Source organism: Myotis brandtii, unplaced genomic scaffold (genome assembly GCF_000412655.1).
Source record: "Myotis brandtii unplaced genomic scaffold, ASM41265v1 scaffold120, whole genome shotgun sequence".
NCBI classification, from domain to species: Eukaryota; Metazoa; Chordata; class Mammalia; order Chiroptera; family Vespertilionidae; genus Myotis; species Myotis brandtii.
The window spans coordinates 177,965-191,929 of record NW_005354174.1 but is presented as its reverse complement, the minus strand read 5'-3'; the positions used below and the strand labels follow the sequence as shown (position 1 = coordinate 191,929).

General features: G+C 37.6%; 1 protein-coding gene across 12 annotated transcripts in view; it reads right to left on the bottom strand.

The window, feature by feature from the left end:
* Window positions 1-9,543, bottom strand: part of SYNRG (synergin, gamma) — a 56,604-nt gene extending 47,061 nt beyond the window's left edge. For 9 of the 12 annotated variants that reach the window (XM_014531374.1, XM_014531349.1, XM_014531358.1 and 6 more), the window contains exons 1-5: window positions 9,503-9,543; window positions 6,467-6,588; window positions 2,024-2,154; window positions 875-980; window positions 253-364 (exon numbers count right to left, since the gene is read on the bottom strand). In XM_014531374.1, the coding sequence (XP_014386860.1) occupies window positions 253-364; window positions 875-980; window positions 2,024-2,154; window positions 6,467-6,588; window positions 9,503-9,539 (508 nt within the window). In that variant the 5' untranslated portion in view covers window positions 9,540-9,543. Of the gene's footprint in view, window positions 1-252; window positions 365-874; window positions 981-2,023; window positions 2,155-6,466; window positions 6,589-7,627; window positions 7,718-9,502 lie in introns of all 12 variants that reach the window. The other 3 variants (XM_014531353.1, XM_005858528.2, XM_014531362.1) reach the window with 2 other exon arrangements.
* Between the last annotated feature and the right edge of the window lie 4,422 nt (window positions 9,544-13,965).

The window sequence follows — 13,965 nt, the reverse complement described above, 5'->3', positions numbered from 1 at the left end:
ACATACTCATATACACAGAAGATTTACAAGTAAAGTTGTCATACTGACATTTACTAGAAAGAGAGGGGGTTTTCCTCCTAAGATTGTTATGCAGATCAGAACACTTAACCTATTGTAAATTTTAAGACATCCAAATCTGTACTTAGCTTGAAGGAAGAGTTCAGCATTAGCTCTTCATACACACGTAATGGCCAATAAAACACATGGACTATAAGTCATCTTCCGACAAAAGAACACTTTAAATTAAAATACCTGGTTTCTTAGGGTGCGTTGCTGGAGTAGGGTGCATCTTAGCATCTCTGGAAAACCCATCTAAGTTTCCTTTTATGGCTTCCAAAGCATCATCTCTACTCTTCTCTCCTATCTAAGAGATAATAAATGTATGTATATTTCTTTGCTCATCTCTCACTTCATCCTAAATACTCCCAAAGTTAAAAAGAAGTACAGATATTAGTCTGTTGCCAGTATTATCACATACTTCTGATACTGAATTCTCCAAGTCAGACGATTGATAAGTGTATAAAACAAAGACATAAAACAATACTCTAAATTAAAAGGCCTATTTATAAATACCTTATGATTCAGTTGTTATGTTATATTAATATATTAATACTCTGTATTAATGCTTCACTAGAAAAGACTACAAACATTATAGTGGTAGTAAAGAAGACTGAGAAAACTGGCTGATATCTCATTTCCCTTAACAATATAGTGTCTTTACAGAAGAAAAATCCTTCACTTTTGGACTAAATGAAACTAAAATGAATCAACCACAGCCTCAGGTTGGGCTGCTACATGGCAAAATTCACTGAATGAGTAGAGGCAGCACATGCAGGCTGTGTATGTGTGGTGGAGGGGTGGCAGACTATATTACCTTAGGTTTCACGCTACTCAGAAGTCTGAGCTTTTGCTTCTGCTCTTCAAACTGGCGCCTTTTTCTTTCTTCTTCTAAGAGCTTTTGCTGCTGTTCAAATCGTTTTCTGAAGGAAAAACATTCAGGGATTATCACCTGTGTTAATATTTATATTTCTACTAATATCATCTTACATTTCTAGAACTAAAAACTTCTCTAATGTTCTCATTTTCTTTTGACAATCCTATTTCCCCACTATATTAATTTCAAAATATGAGTTTAAAAAATGATTTACCTAAACTGAGATATGAATTTATTTCTTCTTTAATTTGCAAGGGGAGGACAATCTTTTCGTGTGTGTGTGTGTGTGTGTGTGTGTGTGTGTTTGTTAATCCTCACCCAAGGATATTTTTCCATTGATTTTTAGGGAGAGTGGGAGAGAGAGGGAAAGACATAGAGAAACACATTGATTGATTGGCTCTTGCAGGAGCCCTGGCCAGGGCCGGGGAGAAGCCTGCAACCAAGGTACGTACCCTTGACCGGAATCGAACCCGGGACCCTTTGGTCCACAGGCCTACGCTCATTCATGGAGCCAAACTGGCTAGGGCAGGAGGACAATCTTTTGCATTCAAAAGCAATTAAAAAACAAACAAACAAGGAGATAGACAAAATAAAAACAGTTTTCATTTGGCATATAAAGAAGAAACTTCCACTTGGGAAGGCATGTCATATGGGAGAAAAAGCAATTGTCTGGGAATCAGTTCTACATTTGGGTCCAGGTTCTGCTAGTAACTGTGTAGCCTTGACTCACAAGTGGCTTCATTTCTCTGGTCCTCACTTTTCCTAGCTGTAAAATAAGAGGCTTGAATTAGAGCAGTGGTTCTCAACCTTGGCTGCACATTAGAATCACCTGGGAATCTTCGTAAAATCCTTATTTCTGGGCCTCATCCTCCGGAAATTCTGTTTCTTTGTTACTAACGTTGTGGCCTCACCCCATAACAAAGAGAATCATTAAGGTCCTTCTGGCTTTAAACTTAAAATAGAAGTATTTTAAAGAGTTTTAAAGGCAACGTGACTGTTTTGGTTTCAAATCTGCATTAGAGAACATTTGAAAAGCTTAGAGTAACTGCTATCATGTATTTTTTATCCTTGAATCCTGAGGTCCCTTACTGTTGCTCTTCGGCAAACTGCTTCTGCATGTCTGGAGTGTATTGTGGGCCTGGAGGACGCATTCCCAGGAATGGCGCTTGTCCCAGGTAAGGCATTCCTGCTGCTGGCATTGGTCCCATTGGTATCCCTGCCTAGAAGAAAAGGACAAAGGCTCAAAAAAAACAATTTCGCCTTTAATTTCCATAATTTCTTTCATGACATATTAAATTCCCTTTAATATTTCACCCCCTTCATTTCCTTCACTGCCCTAGAGGTGACCACTGCTAATAGTCTGAGGGTGTGAAAGGGGGTGTGTGTGTGTGTATGTAAAACCTTTCAGGCTGTGTGTGTATGGAAGCACATACAGGCACACACACAAGGTATATTCTGGTAAGCTCACTGATCTATACTCTTTGAGATGAGGTATCATATCTTACAAGTCTTTATTTCCATCAACAGATAAGAGCTTGTTACATAGTAGTTACTCCACAAATGAGATTAAACATGTTTTTCCAATATGTTTGAATAAATTTTTAAAAAATATTTTTATTGATTTGTAGAGAGACAGGAAGGGAGAGGGAGAAAGAAAAATATTGATGTGAGAACAAAACATTGATCAGCTGTCTCCTGCACACCTCCTAGTGGGTGTTTTCCTTATATATGTCTATGGTTGATTGGAGCTATTGTACTTCTCAGAAGAAAATATAAGATTTGAATAAATTTCTCCTTTAAGCAGCTTCCAAGCAGTATAATACCTCCAACAACATTAAAAATTAAAGAAAAAGACTGTGGCTTCTTTATTTTGGAGTTATTAATCCTAAGCTCCTGATACCCAGGGAAATTATTTGGAGAATATAAAATATAATTTACTTTCTTATATTGTGTTCTACATGTTAGAGATACTTATTTCTTTTTTTTTTTTTTAAATATATTTTATTGATTTTTTACAGAGAGGAAGGGAGAGAGATAGAGAGTTAGAAACATCGATGAGAGAGAAACATCGATCAGCCGCCTCCTGCACATCTCCCACTGGGGATGTGCCCGCAACCCAGGTACATGCCCTTGACCGGATCGAACCTGGGACCTTTCAGTCCACGGGCTGACGCTCTATCCACTGAGCCAAACCGGTGTCGGCAAGATACTTATTTCTTTTGGTTGTTTCAAACTCTTTAAAAACTTTTTCATATAATTATGTAAGTCATAAAACAATGTTTAGGGTTAAAATCAATAACTTAAAAATTGTATCAGCTGTTACTAAGATTTAGCAGTAAGCTTACTAAATCTTAATTAAAACACACTGTATCTATTGTAGATTGTGTCTAGTCATTTGCTGCTATTACTCTAAGGATTACACATCACTGTGTGGGTATGTACTCCTTCTGACCACATTACCTTGGTGAGCAGAAGTGACTGGAAGTGCTATCTCTGAGAGAAAGCTTTAAAAGACATTACAGGGTTCAGCTCTCTTTTCCCTATGCCAGGAGTCTGGAATGTCCTAGGTAAGGGTCCCAGGATGAAGAGATACCATGGATCTGAGTCAACCTATAAAGGATATGTATCACAAATGTGAAGTAAACCTGTTTTTGTAAGTCACTGAGATCTTGGGATTGTTGTTTCTACAATATAACCTAGTGAAAGCTGAGTAACATGAATTTAAGACCTACAAAAGCTCAATTTGTTTTTATTTTCTTCCTACTGGAGATGAATAAAGAATGATTCTGGAAATTTTCCTAAATCTTTACATACAACAGAGAAGTTTTATTTGCTTAAATGACTGCAAGATGACAATAATTGCAACTTAAATTCTAATTGTAAGCCTGGCTGGTGTGGGTCAGCGGTTGAGTGTGGACTCAAGAACCAGGAGGTCACAGTTGGATTCCTGGTCAGGGCACATGCTAATAAATGCTTTATATATTTCCTTCAATCCTTTCTATAATGATACTGACAAGGTATTATTACATCCTGTTTAACAGGTTAAAGGCAAAGCCTGGATTTGAACTTGGGTCTGACATCAAAACCCATGTTGTTGTTTTAATATATTTTTATTGATTTCAGAGAGAAAGGGAGAGGGAGAGAGATAGAAACATCAATGATAAGAGAGAATCATTGGTCTGTTGCTTCCTGAATGCCCCCTACTGGGCATCGAACCCACAACCCAGGCTTAACCCTGACCAGGAATCGAACCGTGACCTTCTGGTTCATAGGTCGACACTCAACCAATGAGCCACACCAGCTGGGCCCATGTTTTTTTTTGTTTTGTTTTTTAAATATATATTTTTATTGATTTCAGAGAGGAAGGGAGAGGGGAGAGATAGAAACATCAATGATGAGAGAGAACCATGACCAGCTGGCCCCCGCACACCCCCAACTGGGGACCGAGCCAGCAACCCCGGGCATGTGCCCTTGACTAGAATCGAACCTGGGATCCTTCAGTCCACAGGCCAACGCTCTATCCACTGAGCCAAACCAGCCAGGGCCATGCTGTTGTTTTTTTAATCCACCTGGCCCACTTCTGTGGCTGCTCCTCTTTAATCTCCTGTGAAGGCAACTCACTCCCTTAAATTGATGGACTGATCAACTGATTTTAATGTTTTTTAAATTTTACTTTTCAATTACAGTTTACATTCAATATTATTTTATATTAGTTTCAGGTGTATAGCATATTGGTTAGACAATCATACACTTTACAAAGCGTTCCCCCCAGTATTTCCAATACCCACCTGACACCATACACAGTTATTACAATAATTACTATATTCCCTATGCTGTACTTTACATCCTAGTAAGTATTTTGTAACTACCAATTTGTATTTCTCAATCCCTTAACCTTTTCCACCCAACCCCCCAATTCCTACTCTTCTGGCAACCATCACTATATCTATAAATCTGTTTCAATTTTGCTCATTTATTTTGTTCTTTAGATTCCACATTTAAGTGAAATATGTGGCATCTGTCTCACTCTCTTGTATTTAAATGTTGAAATCCTGAAGGCTCTATCCTGGATTACGTTTTCCATCTATAGTGTTCTTGGATGTTCCAATTCACCCCTATATCATCAATTACCTTCTATGGATAGATAACTCTCAAATAATTTTCAGAGTGAAAAATGACCAGAGTTCAGGTTATTAAATTGTCTCTGGACAGCCCCACTTGAAGTTGCATGGGTTCTCCAAAGTCAATAATATGTACCAACAAATCATCTCCTCCAGTGTTTCTTTTATAAAGAAACTAGAGGCCCTGCGCCCTCTTGCAATCTAGGACCCCTTGGGGGATGTTGGAGAGCTGGTTTCGGATCCCCACAGGCCAGGTCAAGGGACCCCACTGGTGCACAAATCCGTGCACTGGGCCGGTTTTGGCCCAATCCCCGCAGGCCAGGCGGAGGGACCCCCACCGGTGCATGAATCCGTGCACCAGGGCTCTAGTATGCATATAAGATTTTTGGTTAATCTCTTCCTGCCCTCCCCACGCCCCTCGGAGATTCATCAGTCTGTTCTATGTTTCCATGCCTGTGTTGAGCATCTGCCCCCTGGTGGTCAGTGTGTATCATAGCTACCGGCCGGTTGGCTAGTGGCTTAGACTTTTATATATATAGATATATATATAGAAGATGACACCACCATCATGTAGAAAATGATAAATCAATTTGATACCATCTTCTCCTTTATTCTCAACATCCAAACACTCAGCAAGTCTTATTAATTTTATTTCCTAAATTGTGTTCAAAAACATCCATGTCTCCATCTCTCTGCTACCACCCTAATTAAAGCCAACATCTCACCTACTCTCAGTACATCAATCACTCTTCTAGGGTTTCTCTTTATATCCTCTTTTGCTCTTCTGCCCCCAGTCATTCTCCAATCGGCAGTCAGAATGATCTTTTTGAAATACAAACCTGATTGTGTCATTCCACTGCTTTAACCTATTGGCTCCTTAATGATCTTAAGAGAGAATTTGATGTACAATATGGCTAAGTACAAGCTTATTGAGGACTTACGTTCAAATTCTGGCTGACTATCCTCTGTGAGCATCCTCCAAAGGTGTTGGTTTCATCAGAAAAATGAAGATACCACTTCTTTAAAAAGTTATGGGGTTTAGATGAGAAAATTTAATATAAAGAAGGCTCTGAGTCTTCCAAACAATGACACAGTTTCTTCCACGAAAACAGTGCTACTACTACTAACAATGCTACTTCATGGCATCAGGCCCCTGAGTTTTTCAAGGTATCATTCTAAATTTCTTCTAAGCTAGTAATCATAGAGAAGTCAGCAGATTTTCCTTAAGTGATTTATCTTTTATTTTTTTCTCTCTCTCTTATGAACCTATCTTTGTTTTATTTTGAAGGAAGCCACCTAACATGTAGACTACACTTATTGCTAAATATAACATTAAAGTCCTAGTATGCAGCTTTTAGCATGTAGACACATAACAATAATTTTGTAAACAATCAGCTAAAGAGGCAAATACCTGCATAGTAATAGGTCCCTGGGATATTTGAGAGTTGTAGTTCATTCCTATCATGCCTTGCATATTAGGCTGCATGACAGAGACCATAGGAAATCCTTGTTGCTGCATTGGCATCAGACCTGCTGAAAAAAAACCCATAAAGGTATCATTAAAGTCAATGTGTTCTACAGTTTATTTTCTTAAAACCATAAGTACCTACAGGGCTTGATACTTGGGAGGTGACACGGTGAGTGAAAAAGTATAGGCTCTAGAGCAGTGGTTCTCAACCTTGCCTGCACATTAGAATCACCTGGGACTCTTTTTAAAATCCTGATTTCTGGGCCTCATCCTCCGGAAATTCTGTTTCTTTGTTATGGGGTGAGGCCTCAACTGTTTAATATCTAATATGCGTGAAAAAATTATATTCCTCTTCTCTTTCCTGACATTAATAATTAATATAACATTTACCACAAAACAGCCACCAGCATGTAAGTAAATAATGCAGTGGCAGTAAAACTATCATGAAAGTATGACTTAGAGTATAGTATCTCCCAAACTTTTCCAATGAAGATACCTCCCATTGGGAATTTAATAAATACTAAATGCCCACCATATTTTAGACACAGTTCTAGATATATAACAGTGAATAAAACAAAATCCCTACATACCCTGAACACAAATTTCAATCTAATTTTGCATTTTATTTTATCCTCATTCAAGGATACTTTTTTTCATTGATCTTTTGAGAGAGAGAGTGAAAGGGAGGGGGGAGGGAAGAGAGAGGGAAACATCGAAGTGAGAAAGACACATCGATTGGTTGCCTCTTTCATGTACCTATACAGGGGCCGGGGATCGAACCTGCAACCAAGTGCTCTTGACTGGGAATTGAAACCATGACCCTTTGGTCTACAGGCTGATGGTCTAACCACTGAGCAACCAGCCAGGGCTAATTTTGCATTTTATCACATATTACATCCATGTTGGTTCTACTGTAAAGAGCTTTTAATCAAATTTTGATTTAAAAATACTAAAGGTCTAGTAAAGCATACCATGCTTATCTTGTGTGTTCTGTGAACCTTCAAGGTTATTTATACATAGTTTAATTTCAGGAGCATGAACATCCATATTTGCAGATAACATTTATTAGTGGCAAGCTATTCATTTATTCATTCAATTATTTACTCAAGTATTTGAGGGCCTACTCCATGTCAGGCACCATTCTAAGCACACAGCAATGAACAAAACCAGGTCTTTGCCCTCATGGAATGGACACTGTAATTGGGGGGATAGATAATAAAATATAAGTACATGTAAAGTAGTGTTAAGAGATAGGGCAACAAATGAAGCAGGGTAAGAGGGAAAGGGAGAGTTAGGGAAAGGAATGGTTGTTGTTTCATAGCCAGAATAGGTTTCACTAAAAGGGTGGCATATAAGCAAGGACTTGAAAAAAAAATAAGGGAGCAAGTTATGTGGATATTTGGGAAGAGTATTCCAGACAAAGGAATGCCAAATGCAAAGGTCCTAAAGTGCCTTGGAGAATTAGAATGCACAGACTGAATAAAACCATAGTAAGATATTTTTCCTCTTATCCCTTTAGACCTAAAGTTTTATTTAATTAATTTTATTTAATTATTGAATGGGTAACTCAGGTATTTGGTACAACATTTAAAGGTATACAGGAATACACAATGAAAAATAAGACTCATTTCTCTCCTATTCACCTATTCATGATCTTATGGTTACTCTGTTGTCAGTTTCTTGTATATCCTTTCATAAATTGTCCAGGCATAATTTAAAGCCTTCAAATGATCAAGAAGTCCTCTCTAACATATTCTGTAAAAAGAAAAAAATCTCTAAAACAGTTCTAAATTTCAGAAGAAAAAAATATCAGGCAACCTTTTGGAATCTCTTCTTGTCCTGTTCCTTTGCTCCATATATAGGTTTTTACTTGGAAGTTTATAAAAATGAAAAATGAGCTATGATAATGAACACATATTTGTAATGCCTTCTTAAAGAACAAAATATCTCAAACCATTTGATGTGAATCTGGTGCATATCTAAGCACAGATAGCTTGAATAATGCATAGGTGTGAGCACAATGAACAGAATACAAATGACCCTTGGAAAATTTTACCTGAAACTCAACCTCCATCACTGATTACAAATGGAGACAAAGTCAGTATGAGCCACTGACTACCTCTTTATCATTCATCTCTAACAATGACCTAGGAGTCTGTTTCTCTAGCAAGACTACCATCACCAATCAACACTGGCATGTGAGAAGGGCCAGTTTTCAGAAGCAGCTTGGTGTATGGCGAGAAGGAGGGCACAGTGGAATGGGAAAAATGAGCAGAAAGAGAAGGGCAGACTTATTCTTCTTTCAATGTTGTGTCCTAGTGGCAAAGTAGCATGAGTCAAGATTATATCCCTTCACTATTGTTTCCTTGAAGTAAAAGCTTAGAATTAATATTGGTAGCCCCTTGTCTGAAACTAGGAGGAAAAATAAAGAAACTGCTAGGAATAAAACTGAGACTACAAATAGTTAAAACTGAATCAGAATATGTGATCTCTTATGTACATGATTATAATAAGACTAAATTAATATAGAGAAAACATGGTAGTATAAAATTACTGAAGAGGTTCACTTATTCATTCAACAAACATCTATAGAGACCCTATTATTTCTATCAGCATGCGGGTGCTGGGTGTTGGATATGCTAATGAGACAAAGCAGACACAGACCCTGCCCTATGCAGCTAAAACCATCTAGCAGAAAACTAGATAGAAGGAAAAATATGTCATTTAGAGAATTCTTTGATACTCTTGTTCTGAAAGTCTCCATCTCTGAGGTTAAATAATAATATGTTAATATAATGTTTAAATAAGTTTGGGAGAAATGAGGAATGATTCTTAGTATTCCCCAAATTACATAATCTTTGAGAAATTTTAAGAGTAGCTTAAGCTATAGGTTTAAACAAATCTTCTTTACCCACTTAAGTCCCAAGTTGAGAAACATAATAGTGAAAAATGAAAGTTCTAAACGTAACTTTCACTTACCTTGAGGGGGTCTCATTCCACCTGCTACAGGAAACATGAAGCTGAAAACAGAACAAAAATACATTGGGATCGTTATATGTAGAAAGAGCAGAACATGAAGCTAAGATTTGAGCCTGAGCAACTGCAAGGGTGCTGATGCTGCTGACTAAAAACAGCAATCGAATTGAATAGGTTTGGGGAGAAGGGTGGTAGGAGTGTGGCCATGAGGAGCAATCTAGCAGGCAATCAGAAAAGTAGCTCAAACTCAGGAGAAGGGTCTAGCTAGGCTCTTTTAAATAAAGGTTAAAAAAATTGAGCTCTAGTTGTGGATGAAATAGCTAAGGGAATGTGCATACATAGTAAGAAGGCAACAAAGGACAATGCTGAAGAATTTTTACAGTGACGATTGAGTAGGGAATGGTCACTGAGAATTAAGGAAGTTGGTTATGACTGAGAGTTGTAACTGAAGAACAACCACATTTTAGAAAGAAGGAAATAGTTACTAATGTCTAATGCTATAGAAAAGCTTATCAGTGCCCTAACTGGTTTGGCTCATTGGATAGAGCGTCGGTCTGCGGACTCAAGGGTCCCGGGTTTGATTCCAGTCAAGGGCATGTACCTTGGTTGCGGGCACATACCCAGTGGGGAGTGTGCAGGAGGCAGCTGATCGATGTTTCTCTCTCATCGATGTTTCTAACTCTCTATCCCTCTCCCTTCCTCTCTGTAAAAATCAATAAAAATATATTTTTAAAAAAGGAAGAAAAGCTTATCAGAATGAGGATTAATAAAGATCACTGCTTTTGAAAACAGTGATCTTTGAGTGGACAGTTTTAAAAGGAAGAAACTAGGGAGAAAGGTTTCAAATACTGTACAAAAGATATACTTAGTAACTTATAAAACAAGGTTTTAGAGGGAATGGTATTCACATAGTGAGGTAGCAAAAGGGATCTGCTTTGAAACGGAAGAGGGACGGACTTCTCAGACTGGAGGGAAAGAAAATGGGACAAATTAAGGAAGAAAAACTGAGTGAGAAGTGCTTTAAATTTGGGAGTCAAGGATCTGAAGGAGATTTCAGGATCGTCTTTACAGAGTCTAGTGAAATCCAGGAATTGTATGACAAATTTATGAGTCCTTGCATTTTTCTACTGCACAACACCCCACCCCCAACCCCGCCCCGGGGAAAAGGCTAAAAACCAAATTTTGGAGTTTTTTAGCTCAAAAAAAATACATTTTTTAAAATTTAGTTCTAAGATGGTTTACAAAGTTCTAGTTGAACATCTATCTGGTAAAGGATCTGAACCACTAGCAATTTCTACAGCTGACAAGCAGGCCTGCACCCAAGGAGTGAACAACTTTTCTGAACTGCACACAAGATATATTAGCTAAGTAATGTGTTAACTGGATACAATGTTTAAACTGCAAGCTGAAATTTGGTAGTACTCAATTTTAAAAAAAGTTACTTATAGACTAAGTTTTATAAATGTAGGAACAATATATTTAAGTAATCAACCTTTTGAGACTTTTCAAAATCAGTCTTAAAGATTACAATTACCAATATGGTTTAGTGGTCCCCCGGCTCTACCATAAAGTGACTGTGAAGTTGTATGCAATTCCCCCACTCCCACTTCACCACCCTGTCCTGTTTCCTCTGTCAAATGAGGACAGAGGACTGCAAGGTTCCCAAGGTCCCAACTTAGACAAGAATAGATGTACAGATGTATAAAGATTCCTTCAAAAACATAAAAAAACTAAATTAAAAACATTACTGATGAACATGACTTACTTCAGTAATTATTTAGCAACTCCATGTTGCTATGTATCATTTGTATGACTCTGAAATGTTTAGACTACTAACATCAGCATACTTCAAGACTGGTTAGACAAGCAGGTAAGACATTGAACAGACAGAAAAGTTTGGCAAACACTGGGCATCAAGATGATCAACAACTTTATTTCAAAGGTAAAATCACTATTTATTACTGATGTGCTAGTGTGAAAGCAGAACTGTGAACTCTACTTGTCACATTCATTCTCCTTGCCTACTTCATTCATTCTTCCTTTTTAGTCAGGGGTCCTCAAACTACGGCCCGCGGGCCACATGCAAATACAAATATTGTATTTGTTCCCGTTTTGTTTTTTTACTTCAAAATAAGATACGTGCAGTGTGCATAGGAATTTGTTCATAGTTTTTTTTTAAACTATAGGCCCACCAACGGTCTGAGGGACAGTGAACTGGCCCCCTGTTTAAAAAGTTTGAGGACCCCTGTTTTTAGTTATCTTTGCTACTAATCTAAATCAGCCTTCACTTCTCAGGCCTGGACTCTTAATGTCTCTCCCCATCTCCAGTAGCTCATAAAGCCCAGCTGAGGTGCATCTTCCTAAAGGACCATTTAAGAACCATTCCTAAGGTTAAAGCTATGCAATGATTCCCCCTTAAATTGAATTTCCTTTGACTGCTCCAAGTTTAGCACAATTTTTTTTTTTTTTGCAGCTTTATCTTCCCCACTCAGTGCCACATCTGGCCTACCTACTGTTCCCTAGTGTTCACTAGGCATCCCCACCTTTATGACAATCTCTTGACCTCTTCCTCCAAATGAGGCCCAGGTGAAACCTGCCTCTTCTTTGCCTTCAATGCAGCTTGAAACTGCAAATATTTACAGAATGTTTTTCTATGTGCTAGAATGTGCTAGCAACAGTGGACGATGAAAAGATGAGGAAGCCTTTAAAGGTATAGAGCAGGCGGGAAACTGACAGTTACAAATGATATCCTAGAAGGATACAGACTATTCAACATCTTTTTTTTTAAATTTCTTTATTCATTAAGGTATTACATATGTTTCCTATTCAAGATCTTTCAACTCTTTTTATGCAGCATTTGACTTTAAAAAAATTTATACTTCTCATCTCTTGGGTAAATTTTGCCCTTTATACAAATCTACCATTTATTCTAAAGTAGACCATTCAGGATATCAACAAAAAGTAGGTTAATATTAATGAAGTTGGAAAATGCCATTGCTTTTTGCTTAGTTTCTTAGAACCGGGACAAGTATCTAAGAAATACTATAAATTATAGTTCATGAATTTTCTTTATTAAAATTATTTTTCCCTAAAATATATTTAGGCTACCATAATGTTAGCTTCCTCACAAAATGAGCTCAACCCTCCCCACTAATCTCTAAAAACCATAGTGTTGTTTCTTCATTGAGCATACAGCTTCTCAGAAAGTTTCCAATATATGTAACATTTTCCATACATTATTCAAGGTAAGGAGAATTTTAATCACTTTCCTACATATCCTCTAGAGTTTTAAAATGCAGATGTTACTACAACCAAATTTCTATCACAATTCAGGCCATACTTATTTTTTAAAATCTGTGTTCACGGACGAGTGATGTTAAAATACTATTAACTAAGGTGAACGATCCACTCAACTCTCTGCACCCGAGGTCCTCCCCACCCAAAAAAGTAAAAAAACAAACAACAAAACACACCAAAAAAACAATAAATTAAAAACCTGGGCTTAGAATATCAAATTACTTTAAGTTTACATTTTCCCAGAATTTGGAGCCATAATTAATCAAACACTTGATCAAATTAATGCCACTCAAAAACGTTTTAGAAACTGTCATCACATATAAAGATATAGAGATTATTTACATATTTGTCTTCTCCAGCCAGGAACTGACTTATACAGAATATTCATGAAAAACTCTAGTGAAACAGTGGAAATTAGAAAACAAAAAAGAAATTTTAAATCTAAGTGAAAGATGTGTAGAGGAAATAAAAAATGGGGTTGCACACCGGCGGTTTATTGAACAGAGGCCCATCCCTCTTTTTAGCATATACACTAAGCACCTGCAGGAGGTAGTAACTTTAAAGACTTGACACTTTTGTAGTGTTCATGATTCCAAAATTAAAACACTGCATATTAAAAAACTGATACGTTGTGTTCCAAAGATAACTTAGCATGCTTTAGATAAAAAGCTAATTTTATCTCCAAATGTGGATGCAGCATGTGTTTGCTAACAAAACAGAATCGGACTCGGTCATTATAGAAGAAAGACTTTCCGGAGTAAAATTTTCCCCCTAAATGATGAACTTGTCCAATTGCAAATTGTTCATCTTCCTTATAGTTCTGGGTCTGAGATCCACGAGCAATTATTAGCTGGAATGTGACAGAGAGCAATTTGTTTAAGGGCTAAGGGAAAGTCTGGAAGCTTTGTTCTAACAACTGCGTAACTGCTGCTTAACAATAATTTAAAAAAAAAAAAGGAATCAAGTTTTAAGAATTACATCTGCCAAGAGCTCGATTTACTCACTGAAAGGTCTTCGGAGTCTCGTGTGTTAAGGAAATAAAAAGAACAGAGCAACCTGGAAAGGAAAAAGAATAGCCCCGCACACACAGCTTGGAAACAATTGTTCGCTTTGCGGAGCCTTCCGTACGGTACCCCCGGCCAGGCCCAGGGAGAGGGGTCTCCGGTCGC